The sequence below is a fragment of the Podospora anserina genome, chromosome 3, assembly GCF_000226545.1.
Source record: "Podospora anserina S mat+ genomic DNA chromosome 3, supercontig 2".
NCBI lineage: Eukaryota > Fungi > Ascomycota > Sordariomycetes > Sordariales > Podosporaceae > Podospora > Podospora anserina.
Window position 1 is genome coordinate 1,364,866 of NW_001914856.1, and position 23,169 is coordinate 1,388,034.

Sequence of the window (23,169 nt, forward strand, 5' to 3'; positions counted from 1 at the left end):
TGAGGGAGGGGGCAACGGGGGGGGAAAGGTTGTTTGGGTTGGAGAGGAGGGTTAGGGAGATGGAGGTTAGGAGGGAGAGGGAGAGGGAGAGGGAGGAGGAGGAGAGGAGGAGGGAGGAGGGGAGCAGAAAGGAGCTGGAGGCTGAGGTAGTTGAGCGGGAAAAGCAGGCTGTTGAGCGGGAGTGGGAAGAAGAAGTAAAGGGGGAGGAGGAAGATGAGGGTTGCATCTCTGAGTCGGACTATGATGATGATGGTTTTGAACAGATGGTGATATCGACCGAGAGGGCTACCCAGAGGAGGGTCATGGCTACCGCATACGCCGGCACAAGCGTTAATAACACCACGACACCACAGCGACCACCGGTGTTCAAGCAGCAATCGATTCAACATCCACAAGTCCTGTTGCCTCCTCCCTCTCGCCAGATATTAACTCCTAGAACACCTCAGCCTCGGCCGCCTATCAAACCCCAGGAAAACACCACACCGAAACCGCTTCCCTGGCTTGCCAGCGATCCGACTCAACCCCTAAAGCTCACACCCCTCAGCCAAATCCCATATTTACCCTACAAACAAAACTGGATGGTCAACGTTCTCGTTGTTGTCATCCAACTCGGAGAAACAGAATCGTGTCCGTATCCTCCCTTTGTTCAAAGGCAGGCTAGGGTCATTGATCAGAGTACACCACATAGTCACATCCACTTGACAGTATTCTTGGAGCCAGCCGAGTTTGAGCCGAAGCTAGGCGAGGTCTACCTTTTGCTGGGTGTCAAGAATCACAAGTTTGATGGGGGTAGCTTGAAGAAGTATGCGAGTGACAAGCCCAAGGGGGGTGGGAGGTGGTGGGTGGAGGGACGAGGGTTGGGGTGGTGTAAGGGGATGGTGAAGGAGTTGGAGATCTGGTGGGCTCAGCAACAGGGGGGTGTTGTTGGGGAGGAGGGTTGAAGATGCCCGGGAAATGGAGTTCAGTTGCGAATCATCCATTCTCCAGCAAGGAAAGTTCGGCGGTTCCAACCATTTCCACAATGGGTCTTAAGGCAGCGACATCCACTCTCTAAGGACTCCCAATTCAATAAGATCAAAGGTGTTCTTCATCCACATCAATCATCAAATCCTCAAAAGAACGGAAGAACAGCTTGGAATCGTGAGGGCTCACGTGACCACGCCCCAGTTTCGCGAACAAGGAGTGGTGCGCCGAGCGACAAATGACTGGCTGGGAAGGCGCCTTCCCCAGCCCCTCCTCCACAGAGCCTCCCGTCTCCTGCCTCAAGAGCTGCAAAGCAGCCAATTCAACACAAAGGACGAAAACGCACAAAATTACTCCGACTTTTCGCTCAAGACCACAGTCACTGGTATTTTGCGATTTTGCGACCATAGCAATAACCAGAATACATATCTGTTGCGCCTACTATCGCCAAATTCCCCCAAGACATCCCTCCCGCTGACGTCACTCACCGACCTCTTCTCACTCACCTTGACCCAACCACACCACACCTATCTTCTCAGCTTTCTCACGACTCTCTCATCACCCCAAATAAAAACAGCAACCATGCCACCCCGCCGCTCCACCCGAGCGACAACCAAGGCCGCCAGCCAATCCAAGCTGAACTTCTCCAACAAAATCACCAAACCGCTCCCCTCCCGCCCCAATCAAAAAGACAAGGCTGTCAAGCTTGAGGAAGCCATCACAAGAACAGCCACCCCCTCCCCTCCCCCCTCCTCCGAGCCAGCTCCTGAACAAGAACTTTCGCCGGCAGAGGTCAAGGCGGCAAAGGTTTCGCAGGCGGCGATTAATCGTTACTGGAAGAGGATTGAAGACTCGAGGCTGGCGAAGGAAGTTCACAAGAAGCATGGGACTGGGTTGGGGACGGGGGAGAAGCTTTTGAGGTATTTTGACGTTAGCAGTCAGTTTGGGGTAAGTTTTCGGAAATTGTCTAAGGGAAAGGGATGGGTGCTGACGAGGTGATAATATAGCCATGTGTGGGGATTACACGACTCGAGAGGTGGCAGAGGGCGGAGAGGCTGGGGCTCAACCCGCCGATTGAGGTGCTGGCGGTGATTGTCAAGGAGGGGAGGGGGGAGGAGAAGGCGCATTTGGATCAGTTGTTGAGTAGTACTGCGATTGGGGAGAGGGAGTAAATTCCAGCAGGAGGGGGGGGGGGGGGAAGGGGAATATGCGAAATGACATGGAGTTTTGGAGTTGGGGAACTGCTTTCGGGGGAAGGGGAACACAACAGGGAAACAAGGGCAGGATTTGGAAGGGGGATGTTATCAGGAGAGGAGAATTTGTGCCAACATAATCGAGTTGCTACACATCCTTGCTGGATATGCACCTTGCTGATTACATGTACTTTTTACATAGCTTGACATCACAGATACAGGTCATCGCAAACAAAACGAGCAACATAATTTCGCTCTACTCTATATTCTATCAACACCTGGGGCGCTCTCCTTTGGTCTATGAAAAGTTTTTAATACCAGATACTCCTCGTCCGATGATGCGGCGCCCTCTCCCTCCCCTCGTTCTCCATCTCCTTGATGGTATCATAGAGGAAGAAATCAATCAAAATCGCATTCACCCGCGCCCCTGGATTTTCTCTCAATATCTCCCTCCGTATCAACTCCACACACCAGATACTGCACGCCCGGAGCTGGATCTCCCAGTTGCTACCCGAGGGGATGTCACGTTTGAGCTGCACGGCGGTTTCGAGGGGTGGGCTGTACTGGATGCAGCCGAGCTGGTTGAGCATCTGCGGGATGCGGTAGTCGGCAAACATGGTTATCTTGTCAATGTCGTAAAATTTGCCGTAGGGGCCTTGGCCCTCGAAGCAAGCCCAGAGATCGGCGACGAGGATCTGGGCGCGTTTGAGGAGGCGGATGGGTTTCTTGCGGGGGAAGGAAGGGGGGGAGTGGGTGTCGTTGAAGCAGGAAAAGTTGGAGGCGAGGGTGTTGACCAGGCGAGCGGCGGAGTTGTTGGAGGAGGTTACGAGGTGGAGGGGGTGGCAGGAGAATTTCTCGTAGAGGATCTGGCCGGCTTCACGGAGACAGGAGAGACGGGCGGCGAGGAGGGGCATTTCTTCCGAGGTGGCGGAGCGGAAGACGTGTTTGAGGGTGGAGAGGGTGAGTTCTTCTTCGTTTTGCCAGAAGTGAGGGTCTGTAATGGGGATGCCTTGGGTGGATGGTGTTAGTCTCGTGGTGTAGTGGTATATGTGTAAGAGAGAGATGGAAAAGACATACCCTCCTCCAACGCCCTCTGTAAAGCAGCCACCAAACTCCAATACCCTGTCCACCTCCTCCCCTTGTACTCGATGGAAAACCTCTCTTCTTCACCCCTCTCACTCCAAAAACAAAAGTTCAAAAGATCCATGGTGAAGATAAAGGCCACCACATCCTCTGGCTTGTCACCCTTTGATGGGTGAGGGTGAAGCTCGTGTGCCGCCCAGGTGGCCGGTGAGTAAGACTTTGTTTGCATCTGAGAGTAGATGGCTCTGGCGGCGTTTTTGCATGACCGCATGTCGAGGGCTACGTCGATGGAGTTGTTGTAGACATATTCGGCTGATTCGAGGACGCCCGTGTCAGGCTCAGCGGCGACTTGTGGTTTACCGGCGATGTGTTGGCGGAGGAGCTCGAGGAGTTCAAGATCTGGTTCGGAGTCTGACATTTTTTTCGGGTTTCTATTTGTCAGTTGGTATTTTTGTGAGTTTGGTCTTTTAGATGAGAAATTATCCTATGAGATTTTGACTCTCCAGATCGCAAAACAAAATAAAAGGGTGCTTGTTGGGATGTATGATTGGAAGTGAGTGAGTGGCTGATGTGGATTAAGCGGTCAATTGAGGATGAAAATCAGATAAGTGGGACTGTGCAGTCAAGCATAAAGTCTGGGCGGGCTGAAGGGGCTTTTGATCACGACGAGAACAACTGGAATCATGAAATATTAGGAAAAGAAGAGGTTTGAGAAGTATTTTGATGTGGTATATAAACTGGAAAGCTTTTTTTCATGGCGATACCGAGATTTGCCGTGACAGCATGTTTCAATATTTGTTTGGAGGTTGAAGCTCGGATAAGATGAGGCTGATAACCTGTAATAGGCGCATCTTGAAGGCTTGTTGCCGTCGAAAGACAAGGCAGAAGAGATATTCCTTTTCAAGTAATAAGCTTGAGGGGTCTGGTTTCAACCGAAGGCAAAGAAAGCTCCATCGTAGAGTCATCTTCACTTGAGGTTAGTTTTAAAAGAAGCCTGAAATAGAAGTCGAAAAAAGTAGCGAGGTGAAAGAGCGATGAGCTCAGTGTAAGAGCAGCACAGGTGCGCCTGGCAGGCAGGGCGGCCAATGGGGGGCGTCTCCAGGAAGCCGAGTGGGGCCCTGCAGTGCGCCATGACCCACACCAATGATGCCCGTCGCGTTCCCTGCCTTTCAAATCGCAGCAATTCGAAGCTCTCTTCCCGAAAGCACTTCCCAAACACACAAACCCGGCAATAGCTGTCGCCCACACATTACAACTCTACCGAGTAAGACGCAAGGTTTGGCGGAACCCGCTTTTGCCCACCATGTCGTCAGACCCCGAATTCGACGGCGTGTCACCGCTGACCGAAGCTAAGAAGTCGCGGGTGCTCATGGTCGGCGCTGGGGGCATCGGATGCGAATTACTCAAGAACCTCGTCTTGACCGGCTTTGGAGAGACGCACATCGTCGACCTCGACACAATCGACCTTAGCAACCTGAATCGACAGTTTCTCTTTCGACAGGAACACATCAAGAAGTCGAAAGCGCTGGTAATTGCACCGCAACTGCCCAAGTCGCAACGGTCCGTGAAATCGCAAGGCTGACGTGCATGGTGTTTCTAGGTCGCCACAGAGGCTGCGCAAAAGTTCAACCCGAACGTCAAGATCGTCCCATATCATGCGAACATCAAGGACCCTCAGTTCAACATTGAGTGGTTTAGCAGCTTTAGGATAGTTTTCAACGCCCTCGACAACTTGGAGGCCCGACGACATGTGAACAAGATGTGCTTGGCGGCCGATGTGCCACTGATTGAGAGCGGCACCACCGGGTTCAATGGCCAGGTTCAGGTCATCAAGAAGGGCGTGACGGCCTGCTATGACTGCACAGCCAAGGAAACACCGAAATCGTTCCCAGTTTGCACGATTCGCAGCACACCGAGCCAGCCGATCCACTGCATCGTCTGGGGTAAGAGCTACCTCCTAAACGAAATCTTTGGCACAAGCGAGGACGAGTCCGCCTTCGATCACACCACCGATGCTGATAATGCGAAGGAGATTGAAGAGCTGAAGAGGGAGTCGGAGGCACTGCGGGGTATTCGACAGTCAGTCGGCACACCAGAGTTCAGCGAGGCTCTCTTCCAGAAAGTGTTCAACACCGATATTGTCCGGTTGAGGTCGATGGAAGACATGTGGAAGAGCAGGAAGCCACCCGAGCCACTCGACTACAAGGTCCTGATGGAGAAGGCGTCTACCCTTGACAAGGAAGCCGTGGTCGAAGACCAACAAAAGGTTTGGACGCTGGAAGAGAATTTGATCGTCTTTAACGACAGTCTCGATCGGCTCAGTAAGCGCGTAATGGAAAGCAAAGCTGCCGGCCAAGATGCTGTCATCACTTTCGACAAGGACGACGAGGACACCCTCGACTTTGTCGCTGCCAGTGCCAATATTCGATCGACACTCTTCGGCATCGACCGGAAATCAAAGTTCGACATCAAGCAAATGGCAGGTAATATTATTCCTGCCATCGCCACCACCAATGCCATTGTGGCTGGCCTCTGTGTTTTGGAGGCGTTCAAAGTCCTCAAGGGCCAGTACAGCCAGGCGAAGGAAATCTTCCTCACTCCTTTTGCTACCCAAAGACTGCTCGGATCCGACAAGTCGCGAGAGCCAAATCCCGCCTGCCCGGTCTGCAGCTCGTTCCAGATACGGTCGCTGGTAGACTTTTCCAAGGCTACGCTCAATGACTTTGTGGAGGACTTTGTCAAAGAGGAGCTTGGCTATGGGGAGAAGGAGTTTGCTATCAGCACGGAGGTGGGAATCATCTATGATCCTGATGAAACGGATAATTTGGAGAAGAAGTTGTCCGAGCTTGGTATGTTTTCCTGTTTCGTTATTCATGAAGGCTTTACAGGGTATTTCTAACAGTATTGTACACAGGCATCAAATCTGACTCCTTCCTGACCATTACCGACGAGGATGACGAGCTCGTCAATGTGGTTGTCGCCCTTTCAGAATCGTACGTCTCGGTTATTTATTTCCCTCACCAGACCAGTTGACTGACATCCCTTACAGGAAAGAGCCCCTCGAGGATAAACCCGTCAAGGGGATTTTCTCCTCTGAGAAGAAGATCGAGATCCCAGCCAAGCCTAAGCAGCCGGCTACGGAAACCAACGGCGCTGCCAGCGATAGTCCCCCGCTTGTGGTTTCCCTCACGAAACCTACTGACGGTGTCACGCCCGCTAAGCGCTCTCACCCCGATAGTGAAGAGGGGATTGCGAAGAAGGTCAAGACGATCGCTGCTGGTGCTGATGAGGAAGGCGATATCGTCATAGTGGACGATGCGCCTTTGGACGCTGGTGGTAGTAGTAGTGGGGGGGCGATTGTCATTGATGATTAATTCTTCCGACTCTTTGAAATATCGAGAGAGGTGAGTTCAAGCGCTGAGTCCACCATCGAGGTTGAGAATGCAGTTATTAGCGTACTGGTTTTTGGCGAGGAAGGAGGCGGCATCGGCGACTTCGTCTGGGGTGCCGAAGCGTTGGAGGGGGATGAGGTTTTGTAATTTGTCGATGTTGGTCATATCTGGGGGATTTGCGAAAAGTCAGTGAATGTGGTGGGGCGGGGGAGTTTGTAGGAGTAGGATGCATGTGTGTGTTTTGTTTTTGTGTGTGATTTGCTATTTGGCCTGGCGAAGAAGGGGAGATGGAAAAGGGCAAGGCATGGGACATGGCTTGTGGAGTTTTGTAATCATAACAGCTGAGAAGATGTTGATCTTTCACAGAGGAATACTGAACAAAATATGAAAAGTAAGAGAGGGGAGAGAGAGGCTTACCTTTTGTCATTGGGGTGTGGATGTATCCTGGTACAATAGCATTGACTCTTACACCCGACTGTCCGTACTCCATTGCTAGAGTATTTGTCAATCCCAAAACCCCGGCTTTGGTGGCGGCGTAGACTGCGCTGCCTGTGATTGCTTTTGTTGCCAGCAAGGAAGCGATGTTGATGATGACGCCCTGGGAGCCAGTTCTGTAGCTTCCTGGGTGGAGCTGGGGGGATTCGGGGGTGATGGGGGTTGTTTCTTCGTCCTCCTCTTCTTCTGGGGTGAGTTTTTGACTTTGGGGGAGCTCGGCTTGTTCGGTGGTGATGTCAATTTCTTGGACTGGTTCAGATGATGATGGAGTTGAGGGAGAAGAGAGTTTGGACTCCCAGTGGGCGGCGGCGGCGGCTTTGGCTGAGCGGCGGGCCGCGGTTGTGTGGGCGATCATGGACTTGCCGATGTACTTGCAGCCGAGGATTGTGCCGAGGAGGTTGGTGGAGAGGAGCTCGTCGATTTCAAACTTGCCAGTGTGAAGGAGGAGTTTGGTTTGGGAGATGCCGGCTGAGTTGATGAGGATGTCGATTTTGGGCTGGATGGGGTGGGTTAGTGATGTGTGTGGGTGATATGGGGGGTTGGTTATGAGGGAGGGAACCATACGTGACGTTTTAGGAGGGTTTCCCAGTGTTCTTTGACTGTTATGTTCATGTGGTAGGGGACGTGGAGGGTGGGATTGTTGAAGCCTACGACGAGCCTGCGGTCGAACTTGGGCTTTACGCCGGCTTTGCGGGAGGCCATGATGACTTTGGCGCCTTCTTGGGCGAAGCGTTTGGCGATTGCGTGGCCTATGCCTGAGGAAGCACCGGTTACGAGGGCGATTTTGCCTTTGAGGGGGTATTGAACAGACATTTTGGGGTTTGGGTTGTGAGTTGTGTGATGTTGAAGAGTGAGCGAGTTGAAGTGTGAATGAGATATCCCACTGAGTGATGTAATTGGTGGTGTATATTTTACGGTATAGTACACTTAATGTGTAATGCAGGGGTCGAAGTTACGCAAGCTTGTGATTTGGCACAACACACGACTAACTGATCGCCTGTATTGATCTCTCAGAGGGACGGACGAACTGCAAGATAAATTTAGGGGGGCTGCTGCCAAGGAGAGGCATCCAGGGGAGTTTGCAGACAGAGCTGCCTTTGCCTTCCAAGTTGTTGGATCTGGGACGGAGGAGGAACAAATCGGGTCTCCGCTGCGACGCAAAACCGAATTGCGACTGGGTTGGCTTTTTTGACTTTTACACGCTCCCGAGGTTTATCGCGATATTTTTTGAAGGGCTTGAGTGCTCTTCGACGTACGGACACACACATAACCAACCCAAGGATCTGTGAGAACACGGCGAGCGACAACGAATTTATGACGACGGCAACGGACGGTTTCCATGTGTAAACCTGCGAACGGCTCGGGCTCGGGCTCAGAGCTCCCAGTTGCCCCGCTACCTGTCAGTGGTGACGAGAAGGCGAAGGATGTGGTGGTGGATGCTGGATTGAAGAGCCTCGACCATTGTATGTCTCCCGAAGCGCGCGATTGTTTTCTGTCGGGGGGGATATTTGGAGAACAGCATACTTCTTTGTTGAGACGCGACACAATGTACCTTGAGGGCTTGAAGATGGAACAGGGCCGACGGTCAACCCCGCCTGTCTCTCCGCCATGTCTTCTACACTGCCGGTGGCACAGCGCTACTCGCATTCGATAGTCACGGGAAACGAGATGCTGACATGTGAATTGTGTAGATCGGCGAGCGCTTCCAAAATGGCGATATTCTTTGCGACAATGCCTCCTGCCGCTCGTGCGGTGGGAGACACCCTATCTCGCCGCTTTCCAGAATGCCGTACGAACACCAGCTCTCGATAGCTACTTTGCGATCACGGCCAACCTTGGCACACATACATTCTTTATGATTGGGCTGCCGATCCTGTTCTGGTGCGGCTTCAGGGGCTTTGGAAAGGGGTATGGACTTTTGCTGCAACCAGGCCACAGGAAATCGCGGCTAATTGGGGGTATACAGACTCGTTCATATCCTTGCTGAAGGCGTCTTCTTCACCGGCTTCCTCAAAGACATGTGCTCCCTCCCTCGTCCGCTCTCACCACCTCTCCAGCGCATCACCATGTCTGGCTCTGCTGCTCTCGAATACGGCTTCCCCTCCACCCACTCCGCCAACGCAGTCTCTGTTGCAGTCTACGCTATCCTCATGTTGCGAAGTGACCATAACATCTACTCGCCCACCACGACCATTGCCCTCGAAGCCCTTGCTTACTTTTACGCTCTCTCGATTGTTATCGGCCGTCTTTACTGCGGTATGCACGGGTTTATCGACGTCATTATCGGGTCTATTATGGGAACGGCTATCTCTCTCGTTGAGTTCTACTACGCCCCGGCTGTGGAAGAGTGGATGTACTCTTCCAACTACGCCGCTCCCTTGATCGTGGCGTTGATCATTCTTGTGCTTGTGCGTGTTCACCCCGAGCCAGCAGACGACTGCCCATGCTTCGACGACAGCGTGGCTTTTGCCGGTGTGATGATCGGGTTGGAGTGCGGTATGTGGCGGTTTGCGAGGTACTCCCCTTATGCCACTATCTACAACGGATCAGACGCTACGTTCTCCCTCGCTGCGATGGGGTGGCCCTTGTCTATTGGTCGCGTCGTTTCTGGCGTTCTGATGATCTTCGCCTGGAGAGAGGCGATGAAGCCAGCTCTGTTGAAGTTCCTGCCTCATTTGTATAGGTTGTTAGAACGTGTGGGCATGTCCCTGCCCAGAAGGTTCTTCGTGCCGGCGAGCGAGTACAAGGATGTGCCGCTGCATGTGAGGGATGATAACCTGATTCCGAATGTATCTGATTTTCCCAAGGTGATGAGGAGCATCAGGGGCCCGGGTCGCGGTAGGAGCGTGAGTATCGGGCCGCAAAGTGCGGCGGATGCGTATGAGACGTTGGCGTATCGCGAGCGGAGAAGGAGGGAGTCTTTGGAGGGTGACAATGGTGGGGTGAAGAGCAAGGAGAGCTTGACGTCTCTTAGGGAGAGTGCGGCGAAGCAGAGTGGGGTGGATGTTTTTGAGGATGGGGGGAAGAGTTCTGGGGTACAGCAGCAGAATGGGAGGGTGGCGGAGTTTGAGAAGATGATGGGGACGGGAACGGTCGTGGTTGCTAATGAGGAGGAGATGCTGCTTGGGGTGGAGGATGAGTTGGGGGAGAAGGAGGTTTTCTCGAGGCTGGTGAAGCCGAGAGTGAGATATGATGTTGAGGTAGTGACCAAGCTGGTTGTTTACACCGGTATGTTTTCTTCTGCTTGTGGATGGCGAGGGGTTCTTGTTTTTGGTTTACTAACGCTTGTGCCACCCCAGGAATCGCTTGGTTGGCCGTGGATCTGATTCTCGTCACTTTTGAGATGATTGGGCTTGGTGCGGGGCACTTGGTGGCGGCGGCACCATGATGAACTTTAGAGGTGAGAAGAGAAATTCTGGAATACACCAACGCCTTTTAATGTTTGCAACTTCTCTTTGGCTATTGGCTTTGTAATAGTTCTTGATACATAATGAATGAGGATTTGTGATGATGATGAGCCTTGCGTTTCTTGTGTCTAGGTATCGAGCTGGTTCTCTGAAAGACCAAGACATGGTCGATTCCACGGGCTCCAGTCAGAGGCTGCCAGAGATCAACAAAGGTCAAGGCGGTCAGGGACGCCCCTCTCTCGACCAGTCGGTCAACACCCGCCGGCCGGTGATGGAGAACCCCTGCGGCTCAACTGTGAATGGATGGATCAATCAGCGCCATGTTCTGGGTCCTCGGTGCCTGGGTTTAATCTAATCTAATCTCCATGTAACCCGATTTGCTGTCACCATCACTTACAGATCTGACTGGAGGAGCTTCGAGAAGCCAAGCTCCATGTTGTTTACATCCTGTCTTCGAACCTGCATCAAGTGCATCTCCTGCTTGACTTCTTTCCGCACTTCGCACGATAACTGGCGCATCACCTTTGAGCACATACTATATACTTGACGGCATTTACACTACCAGGACTCCAAATGCTTCCGAATCCATACCCCACAAAACAATCTACGTCTGATCTGTACCTGAGCCAAGTGAGGCTGGGCTGCAGGTCATAGGGTGCTACTGCATGGCACGCAGCACGAGGTTGTGGAGATGGCCGTTTTTATTCATCCCTTCTAGCGTAGCTGGAATGGAGTTTTCTATTTTCCAACATCACCACATCCACACACCTCCTTTGCCAACCTGGAAAGCTCCAGCTTCAAGCGCCGAAGCTCCGGCTTTCAGACCCGGCAGTGGCGAAGCTGGTTTTTGACAGATCTTGCACGTCGCCATGACGTTGGCTAGAACAAAGAGTTTTTCCGCAGTTAAACCGGGGCTCCCAGCTGCATCTGTCCAATCACGTGCAGAGCTGAAGGACAATTCAAAGTCTTGGCCTACCAGATCGAGTCTAGCCTTGGGGCATGATTTTATGAAGCGGAGGTGTTCGGTGCTGTGTGGCGCTCTGCCTTTCTCAACCCAGGCAAACCCAAATCGCATTGGAACAGACACCCAACCTCCGCCCCGAGTCGCACAGAAAGTGAGAAAGCTGCCCATCAGCTATTGTCTTTTTTTGCGCGAAGTATCTGGATGATCATTGTCTGTCTGGACCCCCAAATTCATACGGCGTTCCACCCGACTGGTGTTCACTTACTTAGTCTTTGGAGAGTCGAGTGCCAAGTTTCAAGTTCAGTGAAGATACAGGGACGATTCCCCCAGCAGGCTGCGCTCGGTCTCTTTCAGCCATCGCAACCGCTGCAAAGCCGCTGTAACCAACCAAGCACACGCTGTGCAGGGCGTGCTCAGCACCTTTCCCCTTCGGTTATCGCCCACTTTTTACCTTGATCCATCAGCCCAGATTCCGTCCAGATCGACCCATTCAGCAAGGCAACCTACAGTTTCCCTTCCCCCAACCCCCTCGGGAATCCAACAAATCTCCCAAGATATCGATCCTGGCCCTGCATCTGCCATTCTTCGACCCGGCACTTGCTGGCGCCTAGGCGCTTCACCGCTGAGAGATCTCGCTGTGTAAAGCGACGACAAACCGACACACACCGGCCCACTCTTCATCGCATTCTCCGCTGCTCATCGTCATATCGCAAGAGGGGGAAAACGCTGCAAAAATCAGACGCATGTAGCGTCTTCAGCGACAATGTCCCTCGAAGCGATTGGCGCTCCGGCGTCTGAGCCTACGATTTTCATGGATGTTAATCCGCCCGTCGTTGTCGTTGCCGTTGCCGACAGCTCAAAGCCCCTTGGTTTAAACTCGCCTCCCGACAGCAACAATGCCATGACTCTCGACGGTAGCGACTCGGAGCTCAGCGATATTGACGAGGTTGCCGACAAGCTTGACGGCAAACTTGAACTCAACGACGCGATCCAAGACGAAATCAGACTGGAGACGGAGCCTGCTCCTGCTCCTGCAAACGAAACACAACAAAATGAACCGGAGGCACAACCAGGACCAGCGGTTGAGGAGGCGGAAGATATTGGCGAGGTCCTTCCCGACCACTGGTCCGGTACTGTTCCGGTGTTTAAGCCAACAATGAGGCAATTCCAGGACTTCAAAGTCTTCGTACGCCTCGCTCCTCCCTCGCCCAATCCAGCTCTGTGGCCCGTGACTAACAGTGAAGTATTAGATGACCAAAGTCGACAAGTACGGCATGAAGTCTGGAATCATTAAAATCATTCCGCCCCAAGAATGGAAGGATTCGTTACCTCCATATGACGACATGGTGAAGCAGGTCAAGGTGCGCGAACCGATCAAGCAAGAGATCATGGGATCCAATGGCACGTATAGACAGGTCAACATCCTTCACCAGCGATCCTACAATCTGCCGCAATGGAGACAGCTCTGCGAACAGAGCGAACACCAACCTCCTGCCAGACGAGGCGAGCGCCGTGCCAATGCCGAAAAGAAGCCATCCACCCGATCACGCGCCGCTGCCAACTCTGGCGCCCCCAGGCCGGCTGCCGCTCCAGCCAAAAAGCGTGGCAGAGGAGGTAGAGCAACACGCGCTTCGGCCAGGACGGCGAAGAATGAGCCAGCCGAGGAGGAGGAGCGGCCAATGACACCTGTGTCTCCGGTGCCCGAGAAGGAAGAAGTCGTGGACTCTGTCGAGCAGGACCCCGGTGTCAAAGAGGAGGAACAGTGTGACGAAGATGATGGCGCGCCAGCACCGCGTCGGATGGGTTTCTCCAGACAAGGGAAGCCCAAGATGCAATCCGTGTCTGCCCGACGGAAATACGTTCGCCGTGAAGGTTCTGCCATGATTGACGAGGCCGCGTTCAAGGACTGGGATTATCGGATGGACGTGTCCGACTTCACCCCGGAGCGCTGTGAGGAGTTGGAAAGGATTTACTGGAAGACGCTCACATATGCCTCGCCACTGTACGGCGCTGACCTTCTCGGTACACTGTTCAGTGAGGATGTCAAGCTTTGGAACCTGAACAAGCTGCCGAATCTGTTGGATGTTCTGGGTACCAAGGTTCCCGGTGTCAACACTGCTTATCTCTATCTCGGCATGTGGAAGGCAACGTTTGCATGGCATTTGGAGGACGTGGATCTCTACAGCATCAACTACCTGCATTTCGGCGCACCAAAACAATGGTACAGTATCTCTCAAGCCGACGCGCGACGATTCGAGGCGGCCATGAAGAATATTTGGCCAACGGAGGCCAAATCTTGTGACCAATTCCTCAGGCACAAGGGCTTCCTGATCTCGCCTGCTCATCTCAAGCAACACTACAACATTACCGTCAACAAGTGCGTTTCGTACCCTGGCGAGTTCGTGGTGACGTATCCCTATGGTTATCATTCTGGCTATAACCTCGGTTACAATTGCGCTGAGGCCGTCAACTTTGCCTTGGACAGCTGGCTGCCAATGGGCAAGATTGCCAAAAGATGCCAGTGTGCTCAGGCACAGGACAGCGTATGGGTAGATGTTTACGAGATCGAGAGGAAGCTCCGTGGCGAGGAAACCGAGTATGAGGAGACAGAAGATGAGGACGAGGATGAGGACGACGACGACGGTGATATCGAACTGAATGGCGGGCTTCCGAGTCCCCCTCACAGCCATGGTGTCCGGGTTAGAGCTCCGGGCAGAAAGCGTAAGAGGGGAGCAAACGACAAAGATGGATCGGAGAGAAGAGCCAAGAAGGTTCGCGTGCGTGTCAAGCCCCATATCGAACCCCCGTGCTGCCTCTGTCCCAACGACATCCCCGGGGCCGAAATCATGTCGACGGACGATGGTCGCAAAGCGCATCGCATGTGCGCTCTCTACCTTCCCGAGACTTATATCGAGGAAGTCGATGGACAAGAAATCATTGCCAATATTGGAGGTATCAACAAGGACCGCCTGGAGCTCAAGTGCTTGTATTGCCGTTCCAAGAAGGGCGCGTGCTTCCAGTGTTCTCAGAAGAAATGCCACAGGTCGTATCACGCGACTTGCGCGGCAGCTGCGGGAGTGTTTGTGGAGGAGTCCGAAGTGCCGGTGTTTGGTGAGGATGGGACTGAGTACAAAGAACAGGCGTTCGAGTTCAGCTGCCGTTTCCACCGGACCAAGCGAGACAGAAAGGCTCAGGGCGGTGTCTTGGAGGACGACCCGAGAGTGCGGGAGGTGGCAGCTGCACTCAAGCAGAACGACATATGCCAGCTGCAGTACTTCCGAGGCGAGATCTTTGCTGGTGTGGTGGTGGAGAACCGTGCGGATGAAGAGATGCTTCTTCTTGATGTCATTCCGAATGGGTATGTCAGCCACAGTGTGAGGCTTGGGAGGACTAAACTAACATTTAGCAGCGATCGAGTTGAGGTTGAATGGAAGTGGCTGCTGCTGCCCGACCCCGCGGATTACCGTTTGCCCAAAGCTTCGGCCAATGCGATCCCGATGCCGACGTGCAGAAAAGCGAAGCAGGAGATCAATGCCAAACGCGCCGTCGACGAGGTCCCACGAAAGAACGACGAGTTCGGCACTGGGCTTGTCTGGGCCGAATTCCACACCAGCGATCCCATCAGAAACCGCCAGCAGGTCAAGATTGACTTTGCCAAAGAAAACCAAGTCTGGCACTACCTGGGAAAGACGTCGACAGAAGCCAAGGCTCAGTACACCGAGAACATCGCCAGGCCTCAGCACAATCTCAAGAGCAACTTTTTGGACTCGATTCCCAAACCAGTCTCGGTGGTTCCCGTGTCTTTGCTACCTCAGCAGGTCCGCAGCAGGACATTCACGGCGGCATACCCAGGCCAGGTTCCGTTTGCTGGCGGATTTTCAGCCATTTCACACCACGGAACACCGCTGGGACCATTGGCTCCTAAGCAACCAAAGCCATACATGTACAAACCTAAGAACTCTATCGAGCCACTGTCCCAGCCTGTGCAATTTATGCCGCACAAGTTTGCACTTAACCCAGCTCCGCCGGCGGCACCTTTCATGCAGATGCAGCACCACCAGCTGCAGCAGCAGCATCAGTACATCCAGCCACACCAGATGCATTACCAGCAGCCCATCCAACCTGCGCCTGCCCCTGTGCAACGGCATCCATTGCCCCCTCCAACTCAACCTCAGCCTCAGCATACCTTCCAGCAGCAAGTCTTCCAGCTTCAGCCTGCCCCTCCTCCACCTGCTCAGCAGCAGCCGCAACCTCCTCCTCGGCTGCAAGTCAAGCACTACCAGCCGCCCCTGAAGGAATCCCGGAAGAAGAGTTCGTCGACATCCTATTCGTCGGAACGTTTCGCGCCCGTCGGAGGTAGTAATGGATTCCCGCAGCTTCCTGGCTTGACCTGGCCCCCCGCTCACATGAAATCAGGGCAATACAATCAGCCTCCTAGAGACTGGCCTCAATCTGCGGCAGACAGGCCGCCCATGACTTTGGCGATGAAGCCCAAGGGTCCTGGAGAGGGGCAGCCGCAGATCCATGCGTACCAAAAGTACGCGTTTTTCCAAGTTCATCACAACAGGTATGTCTTGCTTTGTGTTTCCGATTTTCATGATTTAGTCACTAATATCTGCCAAAGGGATCCAGTCAGATATCAGACTCCTTATGGGCCAGGAGGAGGCTTCGTCAACGGCTACGAGCGTAACCATCGCGCATTTTTGATGCAAGCTCAGCAGGCCTTGAACGGAGGCAAGAAGAAAGCGCCAATGAGGACACTTCCTCCCCTGCAGCAGACCAAGAGCATCCAACCACAAGCTACCCCATCGCCTGGACCAGGTGGTCGGCCACAGGGCGGATACTCATCTCCATATGCGCAGATTCTGCCCCGCCCCGACACTGCAAGCAGCCAACAGTCGCCATTCACTTTTGACAACTTAAGAACGGGTTTCTCGCCGTCGCCCGTGTCACCCTACCAGCAGCACCAAGGGTTCTCAGTGCCCACGACACCTGCGAGCTCATCAACGTACGAGATGAAGCAGCCAGTATCAGCTCCACTGCATCCTGCCATCAACCCACAGTACGGGACTTCGTTCCAGCAACAACCACCATCAGGTGGAAATGACCAAACCAACCAACAGACATGGTCTGCGAGTTCTCAAGTATCAACGCCTGTACCTATCCCCCAGCAGCGACCGATAAACTCCGCACCTCCGCCCCCTAAGCCAGCTTTTACCAAGCAAAGTCATAGCCCGATTCCTCTGCCACCGTATGTTAGGCAGATGACAAATGGCCAAAAGTCATCACCTCTGAGCAAACCACCGGAGCAGGCGGCGCCTCAGCAGACGATGCCGATGCCCCAACCTCAGTACCTGTCGCATACTCCGTCTGGAATGTCTACTATGCAAAGTTACTCATATCCTGAGCCTCAGTCTGGACCTGCTCTTGAGAACGGATGGAGACCAGGTTCTGACCCTATGGTGATGGCAACAACCCCAAGCCCAACGACTCAGGCATCCACGCACTATCAACAAATGTCGACTCCAGAGCAACATCAGCAACAGTCGGCAGACATGACGTATCCTCCACCGCCAACACCTGACGGGGATCCGCAGAAAGAACTTACCAAGAGGATAATGCTCAGCCTTAGGCGGGCAAGTCAGCAAATGGGGCCGCTGAACCTGTAGGGTGGTGTTGAATGATGTTTCTCTTGACAAGGCTATGTATTTCTGAACTTCTGGCGCGAAGACTGGGCATGGGATGGGTTGAACATGGCAAGGCAAGGTACGGGTATGATACTCCATGGCGTTTGTGGCTAGGGTGGCTCCTACCAAATGGCTGGTTGGCATGGAACAAACTTTTGGGGGTCGGAAGAGGGGTAATTCATGCTCAAATGAGCTACTTTGTGTTTCTTTTTGCTATGGGTTTTACTTCATCGGTGGTGCATATATAATGTATGATATCATTAAGTCACTTGCTAAGCGGATTGGAGGAAGCGATTTGTATGTTTTACATCTGGTAAACGAGATGGGAAGTCCAGACTTTGGGAGGAAGAGAGAAATGGACGGGACAGCGCGGTATCTTTTGGGTGTTATAGGAGTAGGGGTTAGGGGGGCAAGACTTGTACCCTGTGAAGGGTAATTATGTAGTGTTGAACATGAGGACTAGGGAAGGATTAGTTAAACTAAGAAAGATATCATTGCTCCAATTGTGGTATATTTGAGTCTGGTGGATTATCGTAATGGGGTTGGGGTTGTCGTGTTTGACTTGATGGTGAAGGTAGCTAGACATGGTCGGATGGCTAGGTACCTAAACCATTACTTGTCTCAAGGTGCCCACTTCATCTCCTGAGCATTGCCCGCTCTTTTTTTCCTTCGTTTTGCAAGCTGTTTTCATCTCCTTGTCGTCTTATGGATGACTGCCAGCGTCTCAGCCCTAGTTCTGCATTGCCGTCCTAATCAACATTTGGCCAGATATTCTGACATCTCGTCAGTTTCGACGCCCCAGCTCCTAAATACTTCAATCACGACCGGCAGTCATCCCCACTACTTGACAGCACCATCCTGCCATGAACAAAGACACAGAACAAGTTCTAGTGGTTCTGAACAGCACACACGCTCTTCTCTCAACTTGAGCTGAACGTTAGCTGCATCCTTCAACTGAACAACATTTTACATACATTTAAATAATCCATCACGCCTCACCACTTCAAGTCCCAAACTTCTGCTCTTCTGACCTCTAGAGAATCTTTCCGCCAAAAAATGAGGCGGCGTCACCCGATCTCCACTCCCCTCGACGCCAAAGCAACGCCACCTTCGTCACGACCAGGCCAGCCAGCCTCAGGACCAGACCACACTACTTAGTTTGAGTTTCGAAGCACCATGTTCGTGGCGTGCGTAGTATAGCGGCATTACATTCTGCTCTTTGAGCGAAGGACTCGGCTTCGAATCCTGACCGACGACCACACAGCGTATTTGTGATTTTCAGCGTTTGCCTTTTTCTTCTTCTTTTTATCACTACCACCACCACCAGCAGCACCACTATCATTAATCATCCCCCAATCAATTTATGCCCAAGCCCAGGTAAATTCCCGTTTTTCAACAATTGATTTCCCTGCATTTTACGTAAATCAATCAAAGGGACTTCCTCTTACCCCAGATGAGAAGGACTGTAACTATTGCTGTCATTCAGCATTCCAGTTAGGGTTCAACGCTCGCTAGGTTTTCTCATCTACGTTGCGATTTCCCCTACCCAAAGGGTGCAGAGTACCAACCCGTGGCTCCTCAACTACATGATAGCATCTCTAACAGCGACTACTCCCATCTCACACTACTAACCAACCCACCAGCCCAGTGTGTGTTGAAATCGTTGCCATCAAGTAGATGTACATATCTCAAGGAGGGCGATAGTCTTTTAAGGCTTATCTTGCCCGGAATGACTGACCCCCTCGGTGTCTAGCTCCCTACCTACACAAATACAGACAGACAAAGAATGTCAAGGGCTGGAAGAGTTGATGATGACGACCATATCGCACACATCCCGGACAACCAGCTTAGAAAAGGGGACATATAACACAGAATATATCCTATCTATCTATACCTACTCCAATTTCGTTTTGCTCCTTTCCCCTCGCATCCGTGTTGCTTGTTCCTTTCCATCTCCCAGCTCCTGATAACATCGACTATCCAAGTCGATTGCTCACCCCGTTTCAATGTTGATATGTTTCCGAAAAGTTCAAGGGCGGCTGTCTGTATGATCATGAGCTGACCTGAGCGTTGCCAACATAGTCCTGGGCGATAAACATCAGCGTAGCCAGAGTCCGTAATCCATGCTGTCAACACCACCACCATCAAAGACAATGTTGCCAAACATCAAAATCCCTGTTCGACAACCAAACACACCTCATGATACACAATCTCAAAGACAAAACTCTGCCTGGTATTCTTTTCCCTATGCCTATCTGCCTAGCTCCAAAAAACGCCTTAAAACATGAACGGGAACTCGGTACAAAAATGCATACACAAATCCCCGCCTCCTCTCCATCGTCATCCATGCTAACCACATTAACAGTGCTACCCCCCAGTTGCCTATCTGCTCTCCAGCGAGGACATCTCACCTAGAGATAAAGAGAGTTAAAAGAAACGATATCCCTCCTAATCTTGCCCAACGCCGCCTCGAACTTTTCCTTGAGCTCATCACTCCCCATCACCTTGGCCGCCTCAGCCATCTGCCTAAGCAGCTCCTCCAACCGTCTAAACAGCCGGATCAGGGAGCCTTCATAAGCATTAGTCATTTTGCTACATCACACACCACTGTTAGTAAAACATCTTTCGCCCAAAAGTGCGCATAGAGAAACATACCTGATCTCAGCAAACGGCCTCCCATTCGCCCAAGCCATCACCGTCTCCATCAACTGCCACTTCAAGCTATTGACATACTCCTCCTCATTCACATCCAACTTGCTCTCGGCGCTGACCTTGGCAATAATCTTCGCCTGAGCCTGCACCTCCCTAAACGGCTTCGCCAACTCCTCCTTCAGCGCGTCCGTCTCAACCTTTTCGTCAAAGATGAACACGCTGAGGATGGCGGCCGTAACCTCTGGGGTGAGCTCGTTGAAGAACCGATTGAAAAGCAACTCCGCCAGCAGCAACTCATGCCCCTCCGTAGACGAAATCTCGCACGCCACCCTCGCCTTCATCTGCACAACCTCCTTCTCATCGATAAATCCCAACCTCCGCAGCACCCTCTTCCGTGACTTGAGCTCGTCAAGCTGAGCAATCGTGTGAGCCTTACCAATCGCCTTCCTCTTCTCCTTGATCTGCTCCGTCAACTTGGTCTTGGCCTCAAACTCCTCGTACAACCGGGGCAATAACGGCGAGTTGTGAAGGGGATTGGCAAGCAGTCTCGACTCCAAGACCTCGATCTTTCTGAGAAGCTTCCTAAAGCTGTCATCCCTGATGTTCATGTTCTCGATCGGGTCCATGATGGGGATCCCATCCGCGAAACGGCGCTGAATTTCCAGCAGAGACTTGCCGACGTTTTCCTTCTCCTCTCGTGACCTAACATCCTTGGGGAGGAAGACACGGAGCTGGCTCAGAGACTTGACGCAGGACAGGAGGCAAGGCACAACTTCCCACTCCCCCTCTTCGTCTGCTTGTTCTGGAATCTGACCTTCCGGCATGATAAACTTGCCGCCCTTCTTGCTAGTTTCCCTGACTGCAGGATTGAAGGATTTGCTCTCCTTGGAGAGCTTGAGAAGAACATCACAGAAGTACTGCTCCTGTGGCGGGTAGTCAGATTCGCCATGCTTGGGGGCCTTGCGGGCCACAATGTCGAACAAGACTCCCCAGCCGAAATTAACGCCCTCTGGAGTCTCAATCTGGATGACGCGGCCGGGCTGCATGAACTCCATGCAGTTGGCAGGGTGGTGAATGACGGAAGTCATGTCCTTGGTCAGCTCCTTAAGCTGCTCGCGGAGATGATAGTAGTCCTTCACCGTGCTCTCATCGGGGAGCAACATGGCATCCTTCTCCTCTTGCAGAGCAGTGAGTTCCTTTTCCAACTGGGGCACGCTAGCGGCGTTCTGGAACTGGAAGAAACACCTCTCGAGCATAAATTCAGGGGAGATGGCCTCGATACGCAACAGGTTGAGGATCATGTTGTAGCCAAGATGGAACGCCGAGTTGAGGCGGTCCTGGTGGCCGACAACGACGGACTTGGCAGTATCAGGATCTAGCTTGTCGTCAACCATCATAATGACGATACCGCGGTCATCGAGACCACGACGACCGGCTCTGCCAGCCATCTGAATGTACTCGGAGGAGGTGAGCGGTCTCCTGGCTACACCGTCCCACTTCGTGACTTGTGTGAAAACGACGGTCCTGGCAGGCATGTTCAGGCCGATAGAGAATGTTTCTGTGGCGAACAACACCTTGATCAAACCCTCCTGGAACAAAATCTCGATGGTCTCCTTGAGGATAGGCAGGAGACCGGAGTGATGGACACCTATGCCCTTGCGGAGAAGGGGAAGAATGTTGGTAATTTGAGCGAGGTTTTTGTCTTCGTCCGACAGCTGCTGAAGGGCGTTTTCAAAGACCTTGTCGACCATGAGCTCCTCGTCGGGCGCGTTGAACTTCATGTGGGAACTCTTGAGAGCCATCTGCTCGCAATCCCGCTTGCTGAAATTGAAAACAATAACTGGCTGAAACTTCTTTTTGACAATCATTCTGATGATTTTGGCGATGTCGGCTGTTTCGTTCGGGGCATCGCCACCCTTGTTGGTTTTCTTGTCCTTGCCCTTTCCTTTCCTCTTGGCGCTCCAGTCGGCAGGATCGGAGCCCTTGTTGGCCTCGATCAAGTTCATGGCATGCTGGAAGTTGTTCTCCTTGAAGTTGCCCTTTTCGTCAACGATCAGGAAGATACCCTTGCCACCGGCGGGGAAGAAGTAGTTTTGTAATGGTGTCGGTCTGAAATCGGTATAGACAACGTGGCAGGCTTGACGATGGATCTTGGCGATCCATTCGGCGAACTGGAAGGCGTTGGGAATAGTGGCGGACAGGAAGACGTATCGGACCTTGTCGGGAAGGAGGATGATGGTCTCTTCCCAGACCACACCACGAGTCTTGTCGCGCATGTAATGGATTTCATCGAAGACGACCCAGGCAACTTCGCGCATGATTTCGGAACCTCGGTACAGCATGGATCGCAAAATTTCGGTTGTCATGACCAAGCAACTGGCGGTTGGGTTGATGGTGACATCTCCGGTCATGAGACCAACATCACCAAACTCGGCCTGGAAGTCGCGGTACTTTTGGTTGCTGAGGGCCTTGATGGGACTCGTGTAAATGACTCTCTGATTGCGCTTGAGACACTGCGCAATGGCATATTCGGCGACGACCGTCTTGCCGGCAGATGTGTGAGCCGAAACGAGCACACTCTCGCCGCGCTCGATCGAGGCGACGGACAGGGCCTGGAAGGGATCGAGCTTGAAGGGGTACACTCGGGCGGGCTCTTCGGGAGCCTTGTGCTCGGAAAGAGGGATGTACTCGTAGTCGAGGTCAGGGGGGAGCGCGACCTGATGCTGGATATTATGCGACAGGACGATAGACTCTCCCTCTTCGCCAGGAGCGAAGCCTGCAGCGGCATTGACTTCTCTTGACTGGGCCGTCTGGAAGGAATCGGCCATGACAGGCGCGGCAGGTTCTGGCTCACCCTCGAGCTTCTGGCGCTTCATATCGCCGTGCGACATCTCTTGCGGGTGGTGTTCTTCGGCGGGCGATGCATCCTCGGTTTTGATGGACTGATCAGCCTGGGAAGCGGCATGGTCGGTGCCATCGGTCATTTCAACATCTTGACTCTGGTCGGCTGGGGCCTTGCGCTTCTTGGGAGCGCGAGGCTGCTGCTCGAAGACGTCGAATAGGTCGTCCATGGCGGCGACGCTGTGCAGTTTGTCTGCAGATGAGAGCTGGGTCAGGTTGGCTGGCCTAGAAAAAAAGTTGAGGTGGGTTGATTGGCAGAATACAGGGATGGCTCGTGCACGAAGCAAGTATCAAGGCGGTGAGAGAGATGTTTCTTCTCATCAACGGAGGAAAGCATCCAATCCTACTCCACGCATAAAAAGATAGTCCAACCTCAAGTTTTAAAAGATAGCCAAGAGGCCGAGAGATGACTGATTCCAGTGCCAGTTTGTA

The 23,169-nt window shown here is 52.8% G+C and overlaps 8 protein-coding genes across 8 annotated transcripts; 5 read left to right on the forward strand and 3 right to left on the reverse strand.

Moving 5' to 3' along the window:
- Positions 1-2: 2 nt before the first annotated feature.
- On the forward strand, positions 3-941 carry PODANS_3_5780 (uncharacterized protein; the record flags this gene model as incomplete). Its single annotated transcript, XM_001909342.1, has 1 exon — positions 3-941. A coding segment is annotated over one exon (939 nt), but the record flags the coding sequence as incomplete, so codon positions are not given.
- Positions 942-1,545: 604 nt separating this feature from the next.
- PODANS_3_5790 (uncharacterized protein) lies at positions 1,546-2,135 on the forward strand (the record flags this gene model as incomplete). Its single annotated transcript, XM_001909343.1, has 2 exons — positions 1,546-1,911; positions 1,971-2,135. The coding sequence occupies 2 exons, from the start codon at positions 1,546-1,548 to the stop codon at positions 2,133-2,135; spliced, it is 531 nt and encodes a 176-aa protein (XP_001909378.1).
- A 332-nt stretch (positions 2,136-2,467) lies between these two features.
- PODANS_3_5800 (uncharacterized protein) lies at positions 2,468-3,657 on the reverse strand (the record flags this gene model as incomplete). The annotated part of the gene is made up of 2 exons (XM_001909344.1): positions 2,468-3,150; positions 3,234-3,657. The coding sequence occupies 2 exons, from the start codon at positions 3,655-3,657 to the stop codon at positions 2,468-2,470; spliced, it is 1,107 nt and encodes a 368-aa protein (XP_001909379.1).
- An 885-nt stretch (positions 3,658-4,542) lies between these two features.
- On the forward strand, positions 4,543-6,824 carry PODANS_3_5810 (uncharacterized protein; the record flags this gene model as incomplete). Its single annotated transcript, XM_001909345.1, has 5 exons — positions 4,543-4,767; positions 4,840-6,088; positions 6,154-6,232; positions 6,289-6,598; positions 6,654-6,824. The coding sequence occupies 5 exons, from the start codon at positions 4,543-4,545 to the stop codon at positions 6,822-6,824; spliced, it is 2,034 nt and encodes a 677-aa protein (XP_001909380.1).
- A 167-nt stretch (positions 6,825-6,991) lies between these two features.
- On the reverse strand, positions 6,992-7,939 carry PODANS_3_5815 (uncharacterized protein; the record flags this gene model as incomplete). Its single annotated transcript, XM_001909346.1, has 3 exons — positions 6,992-7,004; positions 7,102-7,622; positions 7,691-7,939. The coding sequence occupies 3 exons, from the start codon at positions 7,937-7,939 to the stop codon at positions 6,992-6,994; spliced, it is 783 nt and encodes a 260-aa protein (XP_001909381.1).
- Positions 7,940-8,465: 526 nt separating this feature from the next.
- On the forward strand, positions 8,466-10,514 carry PODANS_3_5820 (uncharacterized protein; the record flags this gene model as incomplete). Its single annotated transcript, XM_001909347.1, has 4 exons — positions 8,466-8,589; positions 8,818-9,034; positions 9,093-10,354; positions 10,426-10,514. 4 exons carry the CDS (start codon positions 8,466-8,468, stop codon positions 10,512-10,514), a joined length of 1,692 nt encoding a protein of 563 aa, XP_001909382.1.
- A 1,746-nt stretch (positions 10,515-12,260) lies between these two features.
- PODANS_3_5830 (uncharacterized protein) lies at positions 12,261-17,166 on the forward strand (the record flags this gene model as incomplete). Its single annotated transcript, XM_001909348.1, has 2 exons — positions 12,261-12,683; positions 12,766-17,166. The coding sequence occupies 2 exons, from the start codon at positions 12,261-12,263 to the stop codon at positions 17,164-17,166; spliced, it is 4,824 nt and encodes a 1,607-aa protein (XP_001909383.1).
- Positions 17,167-19,595: 2,429 nt separating this feature from the next.
- Positions 19,596-22,907, reverse strand: PODANS_3_5840 (uncharacterized protein; the record flags this gene model as incomplete). Its single annotated transcript, XM_001909349.1, has 2 exons — positions 19,596-19,776; positions 19,840-22,907. The coding sequence occupies 2 exons, from the start codon at positions 22,905-22,907 to the stop codon at positions 19,596-19,598; spliced, it is 3,249 nt and encodes a 1,082-aa protein (XP_001909384.1).
- Between the last annotated feature and the right edge of the window lie 262 nt (positions 22,908-23,169).